The following is a 22,685-nucleotide window of genomic DNA, read 5'->3' on the forward strand; positions in this document are numbered from 1 at the left end:
TAACTGGTCAGGACTGTCAACGGTGCGGCAGGACTAGAATATAGAACAGTCCAGCGTTGGATAGGCCCTTTGGCCCACAATGTTGTGCTGTGTGATTTTGTGATGTACCTTACCTGGGCCACAGTGACTGACAACTGCAGGTCCTCCAGCAGCTAAGAAAGTAAGCGATTACAATCCTACTGATCACTGTCAAAACCACAGGTTGAAAGAAAAGATCTTGAGTAAGCAAGAGCTCTGGTGAACTCTGATCTACACGGAATATTACTGTCCTCTTCTCCTTCAGTTCCCCAGAAAAACCTGCAGACTGTTTTCAGCTCGGTTTCATAGAATCCGTACGGTGTGGAAACAGGCCCTTTGGCCAAACAAGTCCTCACTGACCCTCTGAAGAGTAACCCACCCAGACCCATTCCCCTAACCTATTAGTCTATATTTACTCCTAACTAATGCACCTAACTGTACACATCCCTGAATGCGATGTGCAATTCACCTAACCTGCACATCCTTAGATTGTGGGAGGAAGCCAGAGCACCCAGAGGAAACTCTCACAGACACTGGGAGAATGTGCCACACAGTCACCCGAGAGTGGAATCAAACCCGGGTCCCAGGCGCTGTGAGGCAGCAGTGCTAACCACTGAGCCAACACCCCTCCTCTGTCTGTCCAATTGTTCTTCTCACTCTTTGGGCTCTATCTCCACCTATTGTTTACTCCTTAACCCCTCCCCCAACCCTACCTTCTGTATGAAAACCAACATTTTCCTAGCTACCATTAGATTCACAGGAATCGAACCTGGGTCTCTGGCACTGAGAGGCAGCAGCGCTAACCACTAAGCCACCATGCACTTTGTATTTATTTTGTATTTGACCAGATATGTATGTTTTTATAATATTGCTTCTGGTCTGCAAGTTATCATGGACAACCCCCTGTGTCCTCTCACTGGCTCTTTGCCCAGTCATGGATTCTCTGATGGCACTGTCACAGTTGAAATTTATGGCACAAATAATTGGGAGAAGCTCAAATTCATTTTCAGTCATTATAATGAAATATTGTCATTCGAGCTGAATGGAAACATTGTAAGGTGCAATATTGTATGAGAAGACTGTCAATTGTAATATATTGGGATTAGCTCCTGGAGTCAATTTAAAAAGAGCAAACCCTAAGTGAAAATTAAATGTAACTGAAGTTTTCACTATTGCACAAAGGTCATTGTAGCACTGCGTTTGTAACCACTGATTGATATTTTCTTTTGATTTATTTGAATAAGTGCACAACTTGGAAAGGCTTATACAGAAGGTTTCTACGCAGCCCAGCTTGATGGGATTCTCAATCCCAGGGTCGTGCTGTTGAATCCCAAATCAAGTGATTATTTTTGATCTTTAAATATTTTAATTAAAATCCATTTCTTAAGCATGTTTCCCAATGGTGATTCTCCACAGTTAAAAACATAGCGTTTTAGATTAGATTACTTACAGTGTGGAAACAGACCCTTCGGCCCAACAAGTCCACACCGACCCGCCGAAGCGCAACCCACCCATTCCCCTACATTTACCCCTTTACCTAACACTACGGGCAATTTAGCATGGCCAATTCACCTGGTCTGCAGGTCTTTGGGAGGAAACCATAGCACCCGGAGGAAACCCACACAGACACGGGGAGAATGTGCAAACTCCACACAGTCAGTCGCCTGAGGCGGGAATTGAACCCGGGTCTCTGGCGCTGCGAGGCAGCAGTGCTAACCACTGTGCCACCATGCCGCCCACGGTTTGTTTGTAGGGAAAATAAATCTTGTTGTTATCACCCAAGGTATGGCCTGTATACAGAAGATCCTGACACTTAAAATGTTTGCTGCCTGAGTAGTAGCAGACTTTTCCATTGTCTGACCTTGTTTTAAAAGGAGACATTTATAAGACACCAGCTTGTGCATAATTCAACGACAGAAAGTAGACCTCCATTCAAAGGCAGCTCTTACTTCCAGCTGCCTGACACTGAAACTATGCAGGAAGTGCTCCCTCTAGTGCTTGGGGTGCAAATAACCACAGTCTTTTTTTGTGTGTTTAAAATTTTGCCTCAATCTCCTGACTCTAATAATTCTCACATTACAAAACAAGATCAATTAATAAACAAGAGCAGTTGCAGTTTCATAGTGAATTCTGACTTTATCTTTCTCTCCCTGCACCTCTCTGAGATTGGACCTCATCAGGAATTGATTCTTCTGTGACTATCTCTCAGTCTCTCCAATGTCTCGGACTAAGACAGCCACCCTTCAATAGCTGTGATCCCCTTTTCTTTCCCATGCTCTGCCTTCTCCTTGCCCTCTTTGGGAAAGCAGATGCCTGTTAGAAAGTGAGTAGTGTAATACAGATGAGATGTGGACAGAATAAGCTGATATCTATTAAATCAATTTTCTTGGTCCATCTTCAGATGGACAGTGGTGTACAAAAGACTCCGTGCATCATCCAACCTGTACTCACGTGACTGCGACGTCTTATGCATTACAATAATGACAATCCACGCCTCATCGGAAATGATTCAATGTTCAGAGAGGAATGAAACCAGATAAAGTTAAGCCAATGACAGGCTGAGGGTTGAGTTGAAGGAATTTCCCTCCCATGCCATTATAGAATCAAAACTAATCCAGGAGCTCACTGTGGACCAGATTAATGTTACCCAGTATCTCAAACAAGACCACTGTCACCGTACAGGTCTAACTGTTGCTTGGAGGAATTCAGTGGCAGTGCATACCCACCAAGTCAACAGCCTGTTGGAAAGATTTGCTCTTACCCAGGACTAGCACCTTATGTTGCGTCAAGATTTGATTTTGTATACCTTTAGATTGTGACCTCCTAATCCATAGTCTTATCCCTTCATCATTTGAGAAACTACACATTCAAGTAATGTTTGAGCTGCAGTCAAACAGCCATTAAAGCTCTTGGAGTCTCGTGTGCTTCACTGAAACACCCTTCATGTGGTGGAGGCCTTTTCTGAAACACTTCATGATTGTGCAAAGCCAGGCCATAAAGGATTAATTTATGAAAAAAATAGTTTTGTGTAATGTGCATGCATTCTCTTGAGTATAAACTCATGGAATCCCTACAGTGTGGAAGCAGACCAATCGTCCCATCGAGTTGACACCAACCCTCTGAAGAGCATCCCACCCAGACGCACCCCTCTACAAGTTTGGCAGGGGGTCCAATTTGGTGAGAAAAGGATTTGGTGGGTTAGATGGAGAGAAACCATTTAGTCTGGTGCAAAGTCCAGAACACGGGCAAAACCTTAAATTTAGAGTTCGGCCAGTCAGGAGTCATATCAAGAAATACTTTTTCATACAAAAGGTAATGAAATCAAGAACCTGCCAATAATAACTGGCTTACACTGAAAGTGGGAAGACGCTGTGCTGCTCCAGAATGTAATTCATACCTTGATGAGCACAGAAAACATCTAGCGTTATTTCACTGTTCTCTGTTCTAGCTAATTCTCTTCCTAGTGCTATTTTCGGAGCTCAACTTTCGCCATATCGAGTTGATGAATGCGTTTGCACAGACTATGCTGGCAAATTCCGAGTCCTTGACTTTGAAGGATGTGCTGTCAGTTCTTCGCGTGTATTCCCTGCTGAACCATCGACCAGATGAGGGATTGATGGAGCAGTAAGTTTATGTAGCGCCTGTTCGAGTTTTCCTTGCACTAATACCACAGCAACTCGCATTCCGAAATCATCTCTAATGTAACCGAGCATCCCAAAGTGCATCATGGGTGTGTTATCACCGTGGTGCCATAAGCACAGGTGAGCAAAAATATAGTCAGAGCATGGGTTGTGAGGCATATCTCAAAAGGAGAGAGAGGTGAAGGGACAAAGAGGTTTGCAGAGAAAATTCCAGGCTTTATAGCTGAAACAACAGCCACCTCACATATTTTCTTTTTGTTATATCTGTTGTAGACTAATTCGTTTTTTTAAATTGTTGATAGCATGTGGATGTCACTGGCAAGGCCAGCACTTATTGTCCATTCCTAATTGCCCTTGAACAAGGCAGGCAAGATAACTTAAGGTGATAATTTTAAATATTTAGCATCTTCATATCCCTGAGGTTTGCAGTAAGCATTTTGGCTAACATGGTCAAGAATCATGAGGTGAAAACTCCGCTGATTCCATACCTGGCATGTGGAAGGTGGTCTCAGCTCCAGGACATTTCTGCAGGAGTTCCTCAGAGTAGTGTCCTAGGCCCAACCATCATCAATGACCTCCCCTCCATTGTAAGCTCAGAAGTGGGCACTGTCGCTGATGATTGTACAATGTTCAGCACCATTTACCACTGTTCAGGTACTGAAGCACTCCATGTCCAAATACAGCAAGACCTGGACAATAACCAGGCTGGCATTGACAAGCAGCAAATAAATTTGCACTGCACAAGTACTAGGCAATGATCATCTTCAACATGAGACAATTTGACTAGTACCCCTTTACATTCATTATACAAACTCAGTATTGTTGAAATAAATTTTGATGTCTAGTTAATACTCAAGTAAACCTATTTTATGAACTATTTAAGGTCGTATCTGCTTCCTACCTCATTCATATTTGGTCCTGGATTGTTTAAAAGCCTTTTCATTTTTTGACATTTTCATTCGACTGATGCTGATCCTTGAACCAAATGGCTTGCTATGCCATTTCAGAGGCCTGTTCAGGTTCAACCACATTGCTGTTGGTGTGGAGTCACACGTTGGCCAGGAGGATAGAGTGCATTAGTGAACCAAGTGGTCTTTATAACAGTTGTTGTTAGTTTCATGGTCACAATGGACTAGTTCCCAATTACAGTTATTATGAAGTAATTTAAATCCCCATAGTTGGATGTAAACCCAGAGAATCCAGTTGGGTTACTAGTCCACTGAAGTTAGCACTAGACCATCATTTCCAGTTTCATTTTGGTTGTTAGTAGCTGGTTAAGGACAGGTTAGAGGATGAGGAAGCTTAGAGGTCAAGGTGTCACAAAAGCAAGATGAGTGTTGATGGATTTGGGCAGTAAGAGAGGTCCGGGCTTGGTGTTAATAATGGATCATGATTTGGAGGTGCTGTTGTTGGACTGGGGTGGACAAAGTTAAAAATCACACAATACTAGGTTATAGTCCAACAGGTTTATTTGGAAGCACTAGCTTTCAGAGTGCTGCTCCTTCATCTGGTGGTTGTGAAGTATAAGATCACAGAACACAGATAACCTTTGCTATCCATTCTGTGTCTTACAACCTTGTACTCCAAAACCATCTGATGAAGCAGCAATGCTCTGAAAGGTGTATTTCCAAATAAACCTCATGTTGTGTGCTGATATCAGAAAGCAAAATCAAGAAAGCCACACCCCAGGGGGTTATCACTTGGGCTGTGAAACAAAACTGAGACCAGAGTTTATGGTCTGAAGTTGTTAAACTCATTGTTGAGCCCTGAAAGACTGTGAGGTGCCTAAACAGAAGATGAGGTGTTGTTCCTCCTGCTTGCTTTGAGCTTCACTGAGTACTGCAGCAGGCCATGAACAGAAACCTGAATGTGAGAGCAAGGTTAGTGTATTAAAGTCACAGGTGACCAGAAAGTCAGGGGTCATGCTTGCAGACTGAACAGTGATGTTTCACAAAGTGATCACCAAGTCTGTCTTTAGCTTCCTCGGTGTAGCAGAGACCACATTGTGAACAGCGAATACCAAAAGATTAGTTTGAAAGAAATACAACGAAATAACTGTTTCGCCATGAAGGAGCGTTCGGGCCATGGTTAGTGAGGAAGGAGGGGTTAAAAGGACAAATGTTACGCCATTTGTGATTGCACAGGAAGGTGCCATGATAGGGGGATGAAGGGTCAGGGGTGAGGGAGAAGTGAACCAGGGTGTCACAGAGGAGACTCCCTGATCCTGTACCCATGCCTTTTAGTTTGTATTACATCTTCTCACTCTTGCTGCTCAAATGGACCACTTTATGTTTGCGTGCCTTCAATTGCATCTGCTGTCTATTGCCCAATTTTGTCAGTCCATTTCCTTCTGAACTCTGCTCCTGCATTTCAGTTCTGTGTCATCCAAATTCCTGGAAATTTACCCAATTCTAAGTTATTAATATATATACTAATCAATGAAAGCACTGTTCCCAAGGCAAACCCCTGGCAGAATACCTCTGCACACATCTGTCCAGCTTAAAAGACAACCACTCACAACTACTTCCTGCTTTGTGTCTCTGAGCTCATAAGAATCCATGTTGCCTGCTCCTTTAATCCCGGGGAGAAGACTATTTGGGCGGAATGACCTGTTTCCTACAAATGTTTGTGGGTGATATGTAGGGAAACCGCAAAAATAAAATGTGGAGAGCAAATTAACTTTGAACTTGTATGAGGGTGTGTAGACGTACTGTAGAAATCTGTTTTGCAAGTTGATGTTCAATGTCAGCCTTGACCCTGGCATTTTGACTGGTTTTGGAAGAAGAATTTAGTATTTTTTTGTGTCCTTACCCCCCCCCCCACAGATTCCTACAGACTTTGAGTGATGTGTTTGAATTGTATTTGTCGAAGTGCTCTTCGCTGGAGCTTCTCCGAGGTGTTTATTCTTTGTGTCTGATGGGCCACTATCCCCAGGCTGCTCTAAACCAACTGTTCCAGGATGACATTCTGAATGAACTTTGTTCTTCAGGTGAGTGATCGATAGCTGAGTTGGCTGGTCGGCTGGTTTGCGATGCAGGATGACGCCAGCAGCATGGGTTCAATTCCCGTGGCATCCAGGCTACCATCTTCTCAACTTTACCTGAGGTGACCCTCAAGTTAAACTGACCATCCATTGTGGGTGTGTGTGTCTTTCTCTCTCTCTCTCTCTCTCTCTCTCATGAGAGAGCAGCCCCATGGTCCTCTGGGACTATAGCGACTTTGCTCTTTCTAAACCTTTTGAACTGTTCGGAGCAAGCCGAATGCATTCAGACCCTTGAATCTGCGCTACCATTAAATTAGATCATGGTTGATCTTAAGCATAACCCCTTAATGTTGCCTTTCTGCCCTTACCCAACAAAAATCTATTAATCCCCAATTTGACATTTTCAGTTGCCCCCATCTCCACCCCCAACATATACTTCCTGAAGTATGATGTCAAATCCATTCTATCATACATGAAATATGATGTGTAGACCGACACATAACACGCTGACCATGGTCTAATAAGGACTTCCTATAAATTGAGATAAGGGCAGTGTTGCGTTGTATCTGTCCACTAATCTTTTATTGTAATCTCCTTTGTAACAAAGTTGATGATCTCAGACATTTCCCCACATTGAACTCCATCTTCCACCACCTTGCCCATTCTGTGTCCCTTTACAATGTTCTGCTTTCAACCAGATTTCTTACTATACCACAGTGCTTTGTGCAAATAGCAAATCTGGATCTGCAACTCTGTTTCCTTGTCCAAGTCATTTGTAAAACTGGTGAAAAGCTGCAGCCCCAGTGCTTGGAGATGAGACTGGTCATATCCTGCCCATTGGAGAACAAACCCACTGTCTCTGCTTTACTACCTCTCCACACCTCCCCACCCCCAAATCACTTCCATGCTCAATTTGCTGGAATTAACACAGCCTTAATACATTTGTAGCAGCAAATATTTACAGTTGAGAATTGTTTTTGCGAAAGAAAACGGTCACCTGTATTAATTGAAAGTCACGCTGGACATTTAATTGCAAATTCACTTGAAATTGAAACTGTGCTGGTTAGGTTAGGAGATACGTGTTTGAAACATGTACCTCTTTCTGTGTGTAACGATTAGATCCGGTTCTGTCATCCAAACAAGGAACAGATGTAGGCCGTTCAACCCATTGACCCAGCTCTGCCATTCTATAGAATCATGCTTGATCTGGTTGTATCACAGAACCCTTACAGTGCGGAACTACCCAATCCCTTTAACCCTGCATTTTCATTGGCTCATCCTCTAAGCCTATACACCCTGGACACCGTGGACAATTTTGCATGGCCAGTCCACCTAATCTGTACATCTTTGGACTGTGGTAGGAAACTGGAGCACTGCAGGTAATCCAAGCACTCGCGGGGACTATGTGCGAATTCCACACAGATAGTTGCCCGAGGGTAGAGTTGAACCTGGGTCCACTGCACCACTGTGCCACCCGTGGTTGTAATTTCAGATCCACATTCTCACTTATCCCTGATAACTTATTGCCCCTCACTTAAAAGAAACCTCTCTTCCTCTGCCGTCAAAATATTCGTGGACTCTGCATCTCCCACCTTTTTTGGGAAGACACTTCCAAAGGTACGTGATCCTCTGAGAGAAAATATTTTCACCGCTTGGCTTTCTGGACTATTCCAACCTGGATCGTTTCAGTCAAAGTGCAACTAAACCACAATAAACATTATTTGTCATTGCTTTGAGACTCTCTCTAATTTGATCTGTTCCAGGCAATGCCTACCATGAGGCGAATGAGCAGATGCTTCAGGGCATTAACCTGTGCCTGGAGTTAGAAAATCCATCCTTCCTCAGGCACTCGGATAATCGCAATGCTGCCAGTCCCTCATTGTCCAGTCATCCGGTGAATGCAGAGTTACAGAAAACAGTGGACGCCATCTTGGGCGACAGCAGCCTCTATCAGCAGGGCGTGGTGTTGAAAAACTTACATTTTATCGGTGCGTGAGCATTTTGTTTTAAAGTGAGCAGTTACCTGAAAACTTTTTTTTTAGTGGCTCAGAAAGTGTCCATCACTAAGAGGATATTAGGACTTGTAGAGGGAGGAGAGCTAGTTTGTCAGAATGAGACAAGGACATGGAACTTCATTCAAGTGGAGAGACAGAAGAACTTGAGATCTTTCTTCTGAAAAGATAGACTTTACAGACCCTGTCGAAATGAGAGTTTGATAGAGCAAATAAGTAGAAAATGCTTCAATTGGGTAGGACTCAAACACTTAATGGTGACGCCTAGGGACAAAGGGACCTTGGAGTGCAGGCACATAGTTCCTTGAAATTGGAGTCACTGCTATCCAGGGTGGTGAAGACGGTGTTTGGTATACTTGCTTTTATTGGTCAGTGCATTGAGTAAAGCAACTGGAATATCACACTGCAGCTATACAGGACACTTCTGGAATACCGTGTTTAGTTCTGGTCTCGTTGCTATAGGACAGATGTTGTGAAACTTGGAGAGAGTTCAAAAAAAGAATTACAAGGATGTTGCCAGGGTCGGAGGGTTTGAGCTACAGGGAGAGGCTGAATAGGCTGGGGCTGTTTTCCCTGAAGCTGTGGAGGCTGAGGGGTGACCTTATTGAGGTTTATAAAATAATGAGCAGGGAGGGGAATTGAAAACTAGAGGGCAGAGGTTTAGGGTGAAAGGGGAAAGATTTAAAAAGAACTTTAAGGGCAACTTTTTCACGCTGAGGGTGGTGCGTGTATGGAATGAGCTGCCAGAGGAAGTGATGGAGGCTGGTACAATTGTAACATTTAAAAGGCATCTGAATGGGTATATGAATAGAAAGGGTTTAGAGGGATATGAGCCAAATACTGGGAAATGGGACTACAGTAATTTAGGATATCTGGTCAGCATGGTTGAGTTGGACTGAACGGGTCTGTTTCCATGCTTTATTACTCTGTGGTGACAGAATCAGTAATAAAGGACACAGATTTAGATTAATGGCAAAAAGAATCAAAGGGGAGATGAGGTTTCTTTAACACAGTAAATTACAACTTGGAATCCACTGCCTGAAAGTGAGTCAGAGGCAGGTTCAAAAATGCTTTGCAAAAGGAATTTGAATATGTAGTTGTGAGGGTAAGATTTGTTCAGCTCTTACAAAGACCAGGGGAATAGGACTAAGCTGCTAACTCTTTCAAAGAGTTGGCACGAGCATGGTCCAGAAGTATGACCCTGGAAGAAATTTTCACTGCTGGTCACGGCAACCATCGAGAAACCATGCAGAAGTCAGCAGGAATCATGTCACTTGGAAGAGTCAGTTCTGGGTGGAGCAGAAGCTTGCATGAGGGTTTTGGCAGCAGAGAGCCTGAGACAGGAGCAGAGATGAGCAATATTATGGATTCGCAAGTGGACGGTTTTGACGATGGAGAACATCACTAGAGTTTTCAAATCTCAGTGGAAATGAATGGACTAGGTGTAGAAATGCAAGTAATATTTTTTTGTCTGCATGGAAACTTTTCCAATCTGCTTTCCACAACAATAATCTCTGTTTCTGTGCTCCCATCAAGATTACACAATTGCTTTTGACCAAAAGAGTAAGAATGTGGTTCCCATTCCTCAGGATGATGAGATTGCCAATGAGAGTAACGTACAGCGGTAAGGATTACTGTAAATCTATTGATTGATGCAATTGTGTTGGTGTCCTTGGTCACGCAGAGTTATGATTAAAATGCCTTTTCAAAGGATTGATACAAATTTCTTCACGAGCCCTATATACAACATTTTCTACACCATTGTCATTATATGAGGCCTGTGATTCACAGTTTCCAAACAATTGGTTCAAATCTTGGTTAATGGTGCAGTCCATTATTGTGGCTTCCTCGTGTGTTATCTGTGTAATTTTCACCTGTCTAGACACTATCTGAAAGACTGGGGAGAGCAACCGGTTTCACTCTTATTCTTTCATTCAGAAAGACAGGTTACAAAGCAAACCAGCAATTGATAGGGCGGGGAGTGTCTTGGGGAAAGAGAAATGAAAGATATTAGTTTAAGCAACGAGGTAATTATTTCAAATGAAGTCCGACTGTAATAGCATCAACCTGTCATGTCATTGTAATGTTCCCCCCCCCCTCCACCCCCACCCCTGGTAATAACCATCATTTTGTATTCTGCAGAGTGGCTGTGCTTCATGCTCCAGTATCTGCCTTTTGCTTTGGCACAGCGCACCCCAAGGACAAGTTGGCAATGAGGATTCGCCATCTCAAATTGCTGGGGTACCATGTGGTATTGGTGAGTATTTCTAATGGTCTCCTTGGGATGTGACCTGCCTAATCTGCTAGAAAGGTTGGATTTGTGCAAAACTAAAAATTCTACTTTTGGACACTCCGACTGTAATGATAATTCTGCAAATGAATGAAGTTTTCGAATTGTATTGGACTGTTGCCTTAAATATCATCTGTCAATAGCATAGTATCTCAGATTTGTAGTTAAAAGACCTCTTTTATCTGTAGCCAACATTCACTCTGAGCTGTGTAGCTGTACAACTGCTCCAAGAGGACATGTATGCTGATCAATGTCCCCACGTATTCACTTCCCATTTCTCTAGCTGCTGCTGAGCACAGATCCCTGAGGGAATTAGGAAATGGAGCCTGTAACCCTTTTCCCAATTTATTTAATTTGCAAAACTATGGGAGGCTAATCAATCTTTGTCATTTTATATAAATGATTTGGATGTGAACGTAGGAGTCAGAGTCAGAGTCATACAGATGTACAGCACGGAAACAGACCCTGCGGTCCAACTTGTCCATGCCGACCAGCTATCCCAACCAAATCTAGGCCCATTCAGATGCCTTTTAAATGTTGCAATTGTACCAGCCTCCACCACATCCTCTGGCATCTCGTTCTATTCATGTACCATCCTCTGCGTGAAAAAGCTGCCCCTTAGGTCTCTTTTATATATTTCCTTTCTCTCCCTAAATCTATGCCCTCTAGTTCTGGACTCCCAAACCCCAGGGAAAAGACTTTGTCTATTTACCCTATCCATGCCCCTCACGGTTTTATGAACCTCTATAAGGTCACCCCTCAGCCTCCGACGCTCCAGAGAAAATAGCCCCAGCCTGTTCAGCCTCTCCCTGTAGCTCAGATCCTCCAACCCTGGCAACCTCCTTGTAAATCTTTTCTGAACCCTTTCATGTTTCACAACATCCTTTCGATAGGAAGGAGACCAGAACTGCACGCAATATTCCAACAGTGGCCTAACCAATGTCCTGTACAGCTGCAACATGACCTCCCAACTCCTGTACTCAATACCCTGACCCAATAAGTTTGTAAATGACACGAAAATTGGAGGTGTGGTGGACAGCAAAGAAGGTTACCTCAGAGTACAATGGGATCTTGATCAGATGGGCCAATGGGCTGAGGAGTGGCAGATGGAGTTTAATTTAGATAAATGTGAGGTACATTTTGGAAAGGCAAATTAGGACTTATGCACTTAATGGTAAGGCCCTGAGGAGTGTCACTGAACAGAGACCTTGGAGTGCAGGTTCATTGTCCCTTGAAAGGGGGGCTCATAGATAGGATAGTGAAGAAGGCATTTAATATGCTTTCCTTTATTGGTCAGAGCGTTGAGTATAGGAGTTGGGAGGCCATGTTGCATCTGTACAGGGCATTGGTTAGGCCATTTTTGGAGTATTACATGCAGTTCTGGTCTCCATCCTATCGGAAGGATGTTGTGAAACATGAAAGGGTTCAGAGAAGGATGTTGCCAGGGTTGAACGATTTTAGCTATAGGGAGAGACTGAATAGGGTGGAGCTATTTTCCCTGGAGCGTCGGAGGTTGAGAGGTGACCTTATACACATTATAAGATCATGAGGGTAGACAAGGTCTTTTCCCCAGGGTGGGGAGTCCAGAACTAGAGGGCATAGGTTTAGGGTGAGAGGGGAATGATTTCAAAGGGACCTAAGGAGCAATGTTTTCAAGCAGAGGGTGTGTGTGTGTATGGAATGAACTGATAGAGGAAGTGGTGGAGGTTGGTACAATTACAACATTTAAAAGGCATCTGGATGGGTATATGAATAGGAAAGATTTAGAAGGATATGGGCCACATGCTGGAAAATGGGCCTAGATTAATTTAAGATTTCTGATTGACAGGGACGAGTTGGACCGAAGGGTCTGTTTCTCTGCTGTACATCTCTATGGCTCTATAACTATATCTGACTCCTATTCTTCATGTAAGCATCTTGCTCAGATGGGCAGCCGGTGTTGGTATCCAATAGGGGAGCTCCCCTTGGTTTAATATTTCTGACAAAAAAAGCAATTGGTTGAACAGCAATCTCAGCAGGGTCACGAATGCAAAGTGTTAAAACATTCTATCGAGAAAGTGATGGTGAAGCGCTGCCTTTGAAATGTTGTGAGACAACTGCGTGGCTCACTAGGGCCACTTCAGAGACTGGATCTGGGCCACCTCAGGAGGGCGGGTGGCTTTCCTCCTTTAAAGAACGTTAGTGAACCTGGTGGGGTTTCCTTACTACCAGCAAACAGCTTTGTGTTCATATTTACTTAGGTTGTTCTTTTATTTCCACGCTTCTTTGTTTTAGCTGAATTCAAATTCTCTCTCATTCCAGCAAGTTCAGCAGAAAATCCAGGTTGACACCGCGGTGCAGTACTGAGGGAATACTGCACTGTCGCGATACCACCTTGTGGTTGAGCCTTTCAGATGAGGCAAGCTGACATAAAATATGTTGTGGCGCTCTTTTTTTTCAAGAACAGCTGGGAAATTATCTACCATGTTGTGACCATCAACTAAAATACACATTATCTGGTCATTTATCTCATTGCTGTTGTGGGAGCTTGCTGTGTACAAAGTGACACCATGTTCCTACATCAGTGATTACACTTCAAAGGTCTTTGCTTTTTCATACTAATCCAGTGACTTGATGACTAAACCACTGTACTTTTAAACTAAGGAAGAAGGGTACATCAGTGAATGCTGGGAAGGCTGCCTTAGGAAATCAGGAGAATCTATTTCTAGATCCCTCAAAGTAACCAAAGACGACTTAAGGTGAATAGCAAAAGAACCAGACGTGTCGTGAGAAAAAGTTTTGACACAAGTGGTTAAGATTTCAAATGCACAGCTTAGATAGGGTGGAGCGTACAAATTCAGCTGTCGCTGTCAAAGAGAGTTGGATAAATAATTGCTGGATAAAAATTGCAGGGACATGGGAACAGAGTGGGACTAATTAGTCAGCTCTTCGAAACAGCCAGTGCAGACCCATTGCACTGAAATGCCTTCAACTGTGCAAGCTGTCTTCCTTCGATATTTTGACTTGGATTTTCTGTCACCGATTTCTCTTTGTTTATTCCAGGTCTCAGAACATGAGTTCGGGAAGCTCTCTGAAGATGAACGAGTTGGCTTCCTGAAGAGTGCCATCTTCACTGAATGATTGGGTCGTGAGAGTCAGTGCCACTTGTGCTGAGGGAACAAAACAAAGGAATTGATTGCTCCTGGTGGCTTCAAACTCTTCGACTGGTCTCTGCTGCCATTGCCCCCTGCGAGAACTGATATCCCCAACTTGAACTGATTCATTGTTTATCCTGAAACTGTCGATTCAAATTGATCTCCTGTTCAGACTGAAATGTAGTGGGATGCACCCTACTTCCTGTCTTAATTATGTGCGGGGCAGGTTTAATGAATCAGTTGGCCTTCTTTTTGGTGAGATAGTAAATTTCATCTGGAAGCATAGCATCGCCCAGTCTGTAGAGCACTGCATCTTTTATGTTGCTCTTCAGGGTAATGATAAAGTCTAGTCTGATGCCAGTGTTCAGATTGTGTGTGCATTCAAATGTCCTTGTACTTGGCCTGCTGTAAAGATGATGTTAGTGATTGACATCTTCATGTGACTGCAAAAACCTGGGAGAAGTGTGTTGCGATGCTGTTGCATTTCGCTACATCTCAAATCCCGAAACACCATCGCACGTCCAAGAGACAGCTCCTATGTATGTGCTGAAGTCCCCCAACACAATGAGCTTGTCCTCCTTTGTAATGTGTCCAGTCCCTTCAAGAATTTGTCTCTAATTCTCTCAGGACTAGTTGCTTTTAGACCATATACATTGATGATTGTATTATGATCTTGTGGTCCCTGTTATCGGGTAATACCATGTTGATGTTAGCACCAGACCTATCAGAACAGGAACCTGGTTGGATAGATTGTAATTTTTCTTTAGATTAGATTAGATTACTTACAGTGTGGAAACAGGCCCTTCGGCCCAACAAGTCCACACTGATCCGCCGAAGCGTAACCCACCCATTCCCATACATTTACTCCTTTACCTAACACTATGGGCTATTTAGCATGGCCCATTCACCTGACCTGCACATCTTTGGACTGTGGGAGGAAACCCACGCAGACACAGGGAGAATGTACAAACTCCACACAGTCAGTCGCCTGAGGCGGGAATTGAACCCGGGTCTCTGGCGCTGTGAGGCAGCAGTGCTAACCACTGTGCCACCAGGCCGCCCACTTTTGTGACCAAACTGGTCTTTTACTATAACAAAAGCATGCAATATTGCAGTTTTTGTTTTATCAATAAAGCCAAACAAAAGTTTGTTAACGACAGGAATTAAGAGACTTCTCAGCACAGATTGCCCATGAAAGGCAGAATTTGCAAAGTTCTCCCCATAAGCCCTCTGGGTAGTTCCCAAGGAACTCTGGATAATTTTCTCTTGCTTCAGATTATGAATATTATAGTTTTTAAAGGGGAATTGTCGACTCCAAATGCACAGACAAATACATATGTTTAACTTAGAATTGCAAGAAATCAAAGTTGCAATAAACCATATTAAAATACATTAGTTTAAATCTCTTAGTTTCATCACAGTTGTCCCAAATGTGTTGTTTACAAGAGGTAGTCATATAGCCATGAAGCAATTGCGTTTGCTCCAACAGAGTGTATCTGATCTGTTTACAATGCCCTCTATCGCCTGACACGTTGGCTTCCCTAATTGGAATCGTGCTGATAGCTCTGTGAGCTAATGCTCCTTTGCTAGCTCAGTTTCTGCCAAAGCCTCAATATTGACTATTGTATTGCCTTAAGACCCTGATAACCAAAGTCACTCTGCACTGGGGTGGTTCCAGAGCTGCTGTCTTATCTCGTGGAGCTCATATGTTCCAAGAAGCTGTCCCTATCTCCTCCTTTTGTGGCTGAGTATTGAAGAGTGCATTTTTTTGAATGTTGAGATTTGGTGGAACGTGTGTGAAAGAGTTATTGAGGTGTGCCCACAAAGAAAGCCACCCGTGTCCCATTTGATTACAATGGAGATAGAATGCACTTGTCCAGCCCCACTCTCTCAGTCACTGTTTCTAGCTGTCTTCCCTAGCAAAGCCATGTTCCTTTACTCCTGATTTAAGGAGGATATGGATAAGATTACGATTAGATTAGATTACTTACAGTGTGGAAACAGGCCCTTCGGCCCAACAAGTCCACACCGCCCCGCCGAAGCGCAACCCACCCATACCCTTACATCTACCCCTTACCTAACACTACGGGCAATTTAGCATGGCCAATTCACCTGACCTGCACATCTTTGGACTGTGGGAGGAAACCGGAGCACCCGGAGGAAACCCACGCAGACACGGGGAGAATGTGCAAACTCCACACAGACAGTCACCTGAGGCAGGAATCGAACCCGGGTCTCTGGCGCTGTGAGGCAGCAGTGCTAACCACTGAGCCACCGTGCCACCCACAGAAGCTTACCTGTTTTACATAAAATGAACTTTTGATAAACAAACAGTAATACATGCAGATTGTGTAAATACTATTCACTGCAAATAAATGGAAGTATAAACATTATAGTATAACTTTTGAAATGCAGACAGTGTTATACTGTAGAAAATGTGGGAGCCAGTTTGCCAGGTCATTGAGAATGACCAAACTAACCTGTGATTTAGCAATATTGGTTGAGGAATATATATTGACTAGGAGACCTACTTTGAGATGAGGTCATGATGTTGATTTGGCTGTACCCGAACAGCAGAAGGCCACTTGGGATTTAATGTTTCATGCCAGAGGTGGAACCACCAACAGTGCAGTACTCCATCACTACTGGCACTTAATGTCAACCTCGATTCTGTGCTCTAGCCTTTGGACTTGAACCCACAATCTTCTGGCTTGGAGGTGCAAGTGTTACCAAATAAGGCACAGCTACTTTAAGGGAAGAATCTGGACCTGAGGAGAATCGAAAGATATGACCATGGGTGGCACGGTGACACAGTGGTTAGCACTGCTGCCTCACAGCACCAGAGACCCGGGTTCAATTCCCGCCTCAGGCGACTGACTGACTGTGTGGAGTTTGCATATCCTCTACGTGTCTGCTTGGGTTTCCTCTGGGTGCTCTGGTTTCCTCCCACAGTCCAAAAATGTGCAGCTTAGGTGAATTGGCCATGTTAGGTGAAGGGGTAAATGTAGGGGGGTGGGTTGCGCTTCAGCGGGTCAGTGTGAAGGGTCTGTTTCCACACTGTAAGTAATCTAATTTCTTCATGAACAAGGTATGAGAGCCAATTGCTAACAGCCTGTGCACATCACTGAAGCAGGGATCTGAAGTTCGCTGGAATCTAGACATTTGGTAAATGGGCAGAAAAACTCTTGTCCCTGCTTTGCCAATCAGTCGGATCATGGCTGATCTGATTCCTGTCTTCCCTGATAACCTTTCACCCTCTTGCATATCAATCTAACTATCTTAAAAATATTCAAAGACTCTGCTCCCACTGTATTTTGAGGTAGGATTCATGACCTTTGAGAAACAAATTCTCCAAATTTCTATCTAAATGGGCGACCCTTATTTTTAAACAGTGACCCTTAGGTCTAGATTGACACCCAGGAGGAAAAAAACAATGACTGCAGATGCTGGAAATGTTCACTATGTCAAGACCCCTCAGAATCTCCCCACATTTCAATCACGTTGCCTTTTGTCACCCTGTTATGTCCTATCCATAACTCACTGCAAGATCAGCATTATTTGAAGTTAGAGAGGTCCATTCAGCAGTCTCATACCTGCAGGGAGGAAGCTGTCATAGGATCAGCTGGCACATGTGTTCAAGCTTCTGTATCTTCTGACTGATGGAAGAGGTTGTAGGAGAGCATTGCCAGGGTGCCACAGGGTCTTTGATGTTGCCAGCCTTTCCGAGGCAACAAACTGTGTAAATGGAGTCCATGGATGGGAGGTTGGCGTCCACGATGGTCTGAACTGTGCACACAACGTTCTGTAGTTGCTTACAGTCCTGGGCAGAACATTTGCTGTACCAGGCCATTATGCATCTGGACAGTGTGTTTTCACTGGTGTATCTGTAATCGTTGTTGAGGGTCCTTATAGACATGCTGAATTTCCTAAGCAAGGAAGGGCATTGTTGCGCCTTCTTACAAGTGGTTGGTTTCTGTCATTTATATAAATTGTAAAATGGTGAGATCCCAGTACTGGTCACTTTGGTGCATCAGTCACTACATCTTGCCAAACAAAAATGTCGAATCTTTGTTTCTTGTTAGCTATCAATTTCCAATCCATGTCAATACAGTACCTTCTACATCATGACCTCTTAGCTTCCTATCAATAACCTTTGAAGTGGCACCTTATCGAGTGCATTTTGAAATCTAAGTACAGTGCATCCATTGGTTTCCCTTTATCCATAGAACTTCCTTAAAGAAGTCCAATAAATTGGTTGAACATGGTTTCCCTTCCACAAAACCATGTTGGCAGTCTGATTAGATTCCTTACAGTGTGGAAACAGGCCCAACTAGTCCACATCAACCCTCCGAAAAGTAACCCACCCAGACCCATTCCCCCTAATTAGCTCTGCGGGCAATTTAGCATGACCAATTCACCTGACCTGCACGTCTTTGAACTGTGGGAGGAAACCAGAGCACCCAGAGGAAACCCACACAGACACAGGGAGAATGTACAAACTCCACACAGACAGTCACCCAAAGCTGGAATTGAACCCAGGTCCCTGGTGCTGTGAGGCAGCGATGCTAGCTACTGTGCCACCCCTAAATTGAAGATCCTTGCTATAACATATGTGATAATTGTTTCAAGTATTTTTCCTGTAACGGCTGATTAGACAAGTGGCCTGTAGTACCTTCCCAAACTCGAGGGAAGTTTGGAAAACTAAAACTGATGCATTAACCATCTCACTGGCCACTACTTTTCTGACCATAGGGTGGTCCTGACATCTATCAGGACCCAGGTGCTTGTCATCCACAGCTCCAACAATTCGTTCATAACCATTTGCCTTAGAATTGCAATTTTCTTGAGTTCCTCCCTTCCTCCTACTTCCTAACTAATACCTATTGTTTGGGATGTGACCCTGCAGTAAAGACAATTCCATATTTCTTTTTTAAATTCACCTACCATCCGATTATTTCTCATTATTAGTATCCCCAATTCACTGTCTTTAGATTGCCATTTACTTTGTTAACTATCTTCTTTTCAAATTGTGCTGAGAAAAATGAGAGGCAACCTTATTGAAACAGGCAAGATTCTTAGGCCATTTGACAGGGTAGATATGGCAAGATTGATTTCCCTTTATGGGAGAGCCTTGAACCAGAGGATTTAATCTCAGAATAAGGGGGTGCTAAAACAGTTGTTTAATCAGCAGTCACGAGGAAAATGCTTGAAACTATCCTCACATATATTATAGCAGAGATCTCAGAGAAATTCCATGTAATCAGGCTGTCAACAGAGATGAAAAGGAATTTCTTCTCTCAGAGGCTGTGAATCTCTTTGGCTGAGAGGACTGTTGAAGTTGGATCATTAAAGTATACTCAAGACTAAGAGAGATTTTTAGTCAGGGAATCAAAGGTTCATGATGAAAACAAAGGAAAATGGAGTTGAAGGTTATTAAATAAACCAAGATCTCATTGGATGACAGAGCAGGCTTGATGCTCTCGATGGTCTACTGCTTGTACATCCCATGGACTTATGGCCGTCAGTGTCTGCCTCAGTGTAACTGATTTATCCCTTTGCCTAAGTTGGTAGTTCACTTTAACTACCTCTGCTTTTTGCCCTCATTATTCCATTTATTTGATCTTGACTAATATTCATTTTCAGGAAGATAAAAGTAAGATTCAATCAGATTATGAGTGCTGCAACTTAGAGGTGCTTTCACTATTCAGTCATCAGCTAATTGCACATTACGGGGTCTAAGTATAGCCTGCTCTCTGGTCAGCTGCAGAACACACTGTTCGAAGAAAATATCTTGGAAACATTCTATAAAATCCTTCTGTCAGCTACTTTTGCCCATGTGATTTTTCACACGTAGATTAAAATTGCCCAACAATGATAACTGCACCTAGTGAGTTTTGCGAAGGTTTGTAGCTCAGGTTGAGGTTCTGGAAGTAGGTTTGCTCGCTCAGCTAGAAGTTTCATTTTCAGATGTTTCATCACCATACTAGGTAACATCTTCAGTGAGCCTCTGAACGTCTGAAAATGAACCTTCTAGCTCAGCGAGCAAACCTACATCGCCAGATAACTGCACCTTGCTGACATGCTCCTATTATTTCTCTGTTTGTACTCCACCCTTCTCTTTCATTACTCTACCCCCTTCAGGGGATGGACTCCACTCCCAGGATTAATTTACTTCCTTTATTATTTAGCCAGGATCAGTGAGAAGCTGAACATCTTCTTTAGAGTCATAGAGATGTACAACATGGAAACAGACCCTTCAGTCCAACCCGTCCATGCCGACCAGATATCCCAACCCAATCTAGTCCCAGCTGCCAGCACCCGGTCCATATCCCTCTAAACCCTTCCTATTCATATACCCATCCAGATGCCTTTTCAATGTTGTAATTGTGCCAGCCTCCACCACTTCCTCTGGCAGCTCATTCCATAAATGCGCCCTCTGCGTGAAAATGCTGCCCTTAAGGTCCTTTTTAGATCTTTCCCCTCACCCTAAATCTATGCCCTCTAGTTTTCGACTCCCCTCCCTGGGGGAAAAGACTTGTGTAATTACCCTATCCATGCCCCTCATGATTTTATAAACCTCCTCAGTCTCCTTTCACCAAGGCAAGGAGCTCAGCAAGATGGAGTGACTGGAAATTCAGACAGTGCTAGGGGGATGACTGGGGATAGAGGGGCTGTTGTGGCAGTACATGCAGCAGCTCTCACAATAGCATCAGTTTGAAAGGATGTAGACTTGGATGGACAGGTGCCTGATGGAATTTAGTGCATGTATGAAGTGATTCATTTTTGAAGGAAGAAGGTGTGAAATAAGTTGTGTGGGATCTGTGGATAGGCATGGACAAATTATTGAAAGTTGCAGGGGTCAATTGGGATGCTGGGCTTATAATGCAAAGAGGTTCTGATATAACACTAGCTAGGTCTTAACTATAGTGTTCAGTTCTGGACACCACACTTTATGAAGGATGTGAAGACATACAAAGGAGGCACAGAATGTGCATAAGAATGATTCCAGAGATGAGGAACTTTAGTTACCTGGTTACCTAGAGGTCACCCTGTTGGGAGTTTTCTATAGGCCTCTGAATAGTTCCAGAGATGTAGAAGAAAGGATAGCAAAGATGATTCTCGATAGGAGTGAGAGAGACAGGGTAGTTGTCATGGGGGGCCTCAACTTTCCAAACGTTGACTGGGAACACTATTGTACGAGTACTATAGATGGGTTAGTTTTTGTCCAGTGTGTGCAGGAGGGTTTCCTGACATAGTATGGAGACAGGCCAACAAGGGGTGAAGCCACATTAGATTTGGTACTGGGTAATGAGCCCGGACAGGCGTTAGACTTGGAAGTAGGTGAGCATTTTGGTGATAGCGATCACAATTCTGTTATGTTTTCTTTAGTGATAAAAAGGGATAGGTGTATACCACTAAGCAAGAGTTACAGCTGGGGGAAAGGCAATTACGACGCGATTAGGCAAGATTTAAGAAGCATAGGATAGGGAAGGAAACAGCAGGGGATGGGCACATTAGAAATGTGGAGCTTATTCAAGGAAAAGCTCCTGAGTGTCCTAGATAAGTATGTACCTGTCAGGCGGGGAGTAAGCTGTAGAGCGTGGGAGCCGTGGTTTACGAAGGAAGTGGAATCTCTGGTCGAGAGGAAGAAGAAGGCTTATGTTAGGATGAGATGTGAAGGCTCAGTTAGGGCACTTAAGGGTTACAAGGTTGCCAGGAAAGACCTGAAGAGAGAGCTCAGAAGAGCCAGGAGGAGACATGAGAAGTTGTTGGCGGAAAGGATCAGGGTAAACCCCAAGGCTTTCTCTAGGTATTTAAGGAATAAAAGAATGACAAGAGTAAGATTAGAGCCAATCAAGGATAGTAGTGGGAAGTTGTGTGGAGTCAGAGGAGATAGGGGAAGCACTAAATGAATATTTTTCGACAGTATTCACTATAGAAAACAACAATGTTGTTGAGGAGAATACTGAGATACAGGCTACTAGACTAGGTGGGATTGAGGTTCACAAGGAAGAGGTATTAGAAATCCTGCAGAGTGTGAAAATAGATAAGTCCCCTGGGCCAGATGGGATTAATCCTAGGATCCTCTGGGAAGCCAGGGAGGAGATTGCCGAGCCTTTGACATTAAATCATCATTGTCTACAGGAATAGTGCCAGAAGACTGGAGGATAGCAAATGTGGTTCCCCTGTTCAAGGAGGGGAGTAGAGACAACCCTGGTAATTATAGACCAGTGAGCCTTACTTCAGTTGTTGGTAAAGTGTTGGAAAAGGTTACAGGAGATATGATTTATAATCATCTAGAAAAGAATAATTTGATTAGGGATAGTCAGCACGGTTTTGTGAAGGGTAGGTTGTGCCTCACAAACCTTATTGAGTTCTTTGAGAAGGTGACCAAACAGGTAGATGAGAGTAAACCGGTTGATGTGGTGTATATGGATTTCAGCAAGGTGTTCGATAAGGTTCCCCACAGCAGGCTATTGTACAAAATGCTGAGGAATGGGATTGTGGGAGATATAGCAGTTTGGATCAGTAATTGGCTTGCTGAAAGAAGACAGGGGGTGGTGGTTGATGGGAAATGTTCATCCTGGAGTCCAGTTACTAGTGGTG

The 22,685-nt window shown here is 43.6% G+C and overlaps 1 protein-coding gene across 2 annotated transcripts in view; it reads left to right on the plus strand.

Annotated features, from left to right (window-relative positions):
• fastkd2 (FAST kinase domains 2) overlaps nucleotides 1–15,473 on the plus strand; it is a 34,128-nt gene extending 18,655 nt beyond the window's left edge. For both annotated transcript variants that reach the window (XM_072578517.1, XM_072578518.1), the window contains exons 7-12: nucleotides 3,467–3,642; nucleotides 6,485–6,648; nucleotides 8,406–8,630; nucleotides 10,191–10,278; nucleotides 10,797–10,911; nucleotides 13,987–15,473. In XM_072578517.1, the coding sequence (XP_072434618.1) occupies nucleotides 3,467–3,642; nucleotides 6,485–6,648; nucleotides 8,406–8,630; nucleotides 10,191–10,278; nucleotides 10,797–10,911; nucleotides 13,987–14,064 (846 nt within the window). In that variant the 3' untranslated portion in view covers nucleotides 14,065–15,473. The remainder of the gene's footprint in view (nucleotides 1–3,466; nucleotides 3,643–6,484; nucleotides 6,649–8,405; nucleotides 8,631–10,190; nucleotides 10,279–10,796; nucleotides 10,912–13,986) is intronic.
• The last annotated feature ends 7,212 nt before the right edge of the window (nucleotides 15,474–22,685 follow it).

The sequence above is a fragment of the Chiloscyllium punctatum genome, chromosome 10, assembly GCF_047496795.1.
Source record: "Chiloscyllium punctatum isolate Juve2018m chromosome 10, sChiPun1.3, whole genome shotgun sequence".
Classification (NCBI taxonomy): domain Eukaryota; kingdom Metazoa; phylum Chordata; class Chondrichthyes; order Orectolobiformes; family Hemiscylliidae; genus Chiloscyllium; species Chiloscyllium punctatum.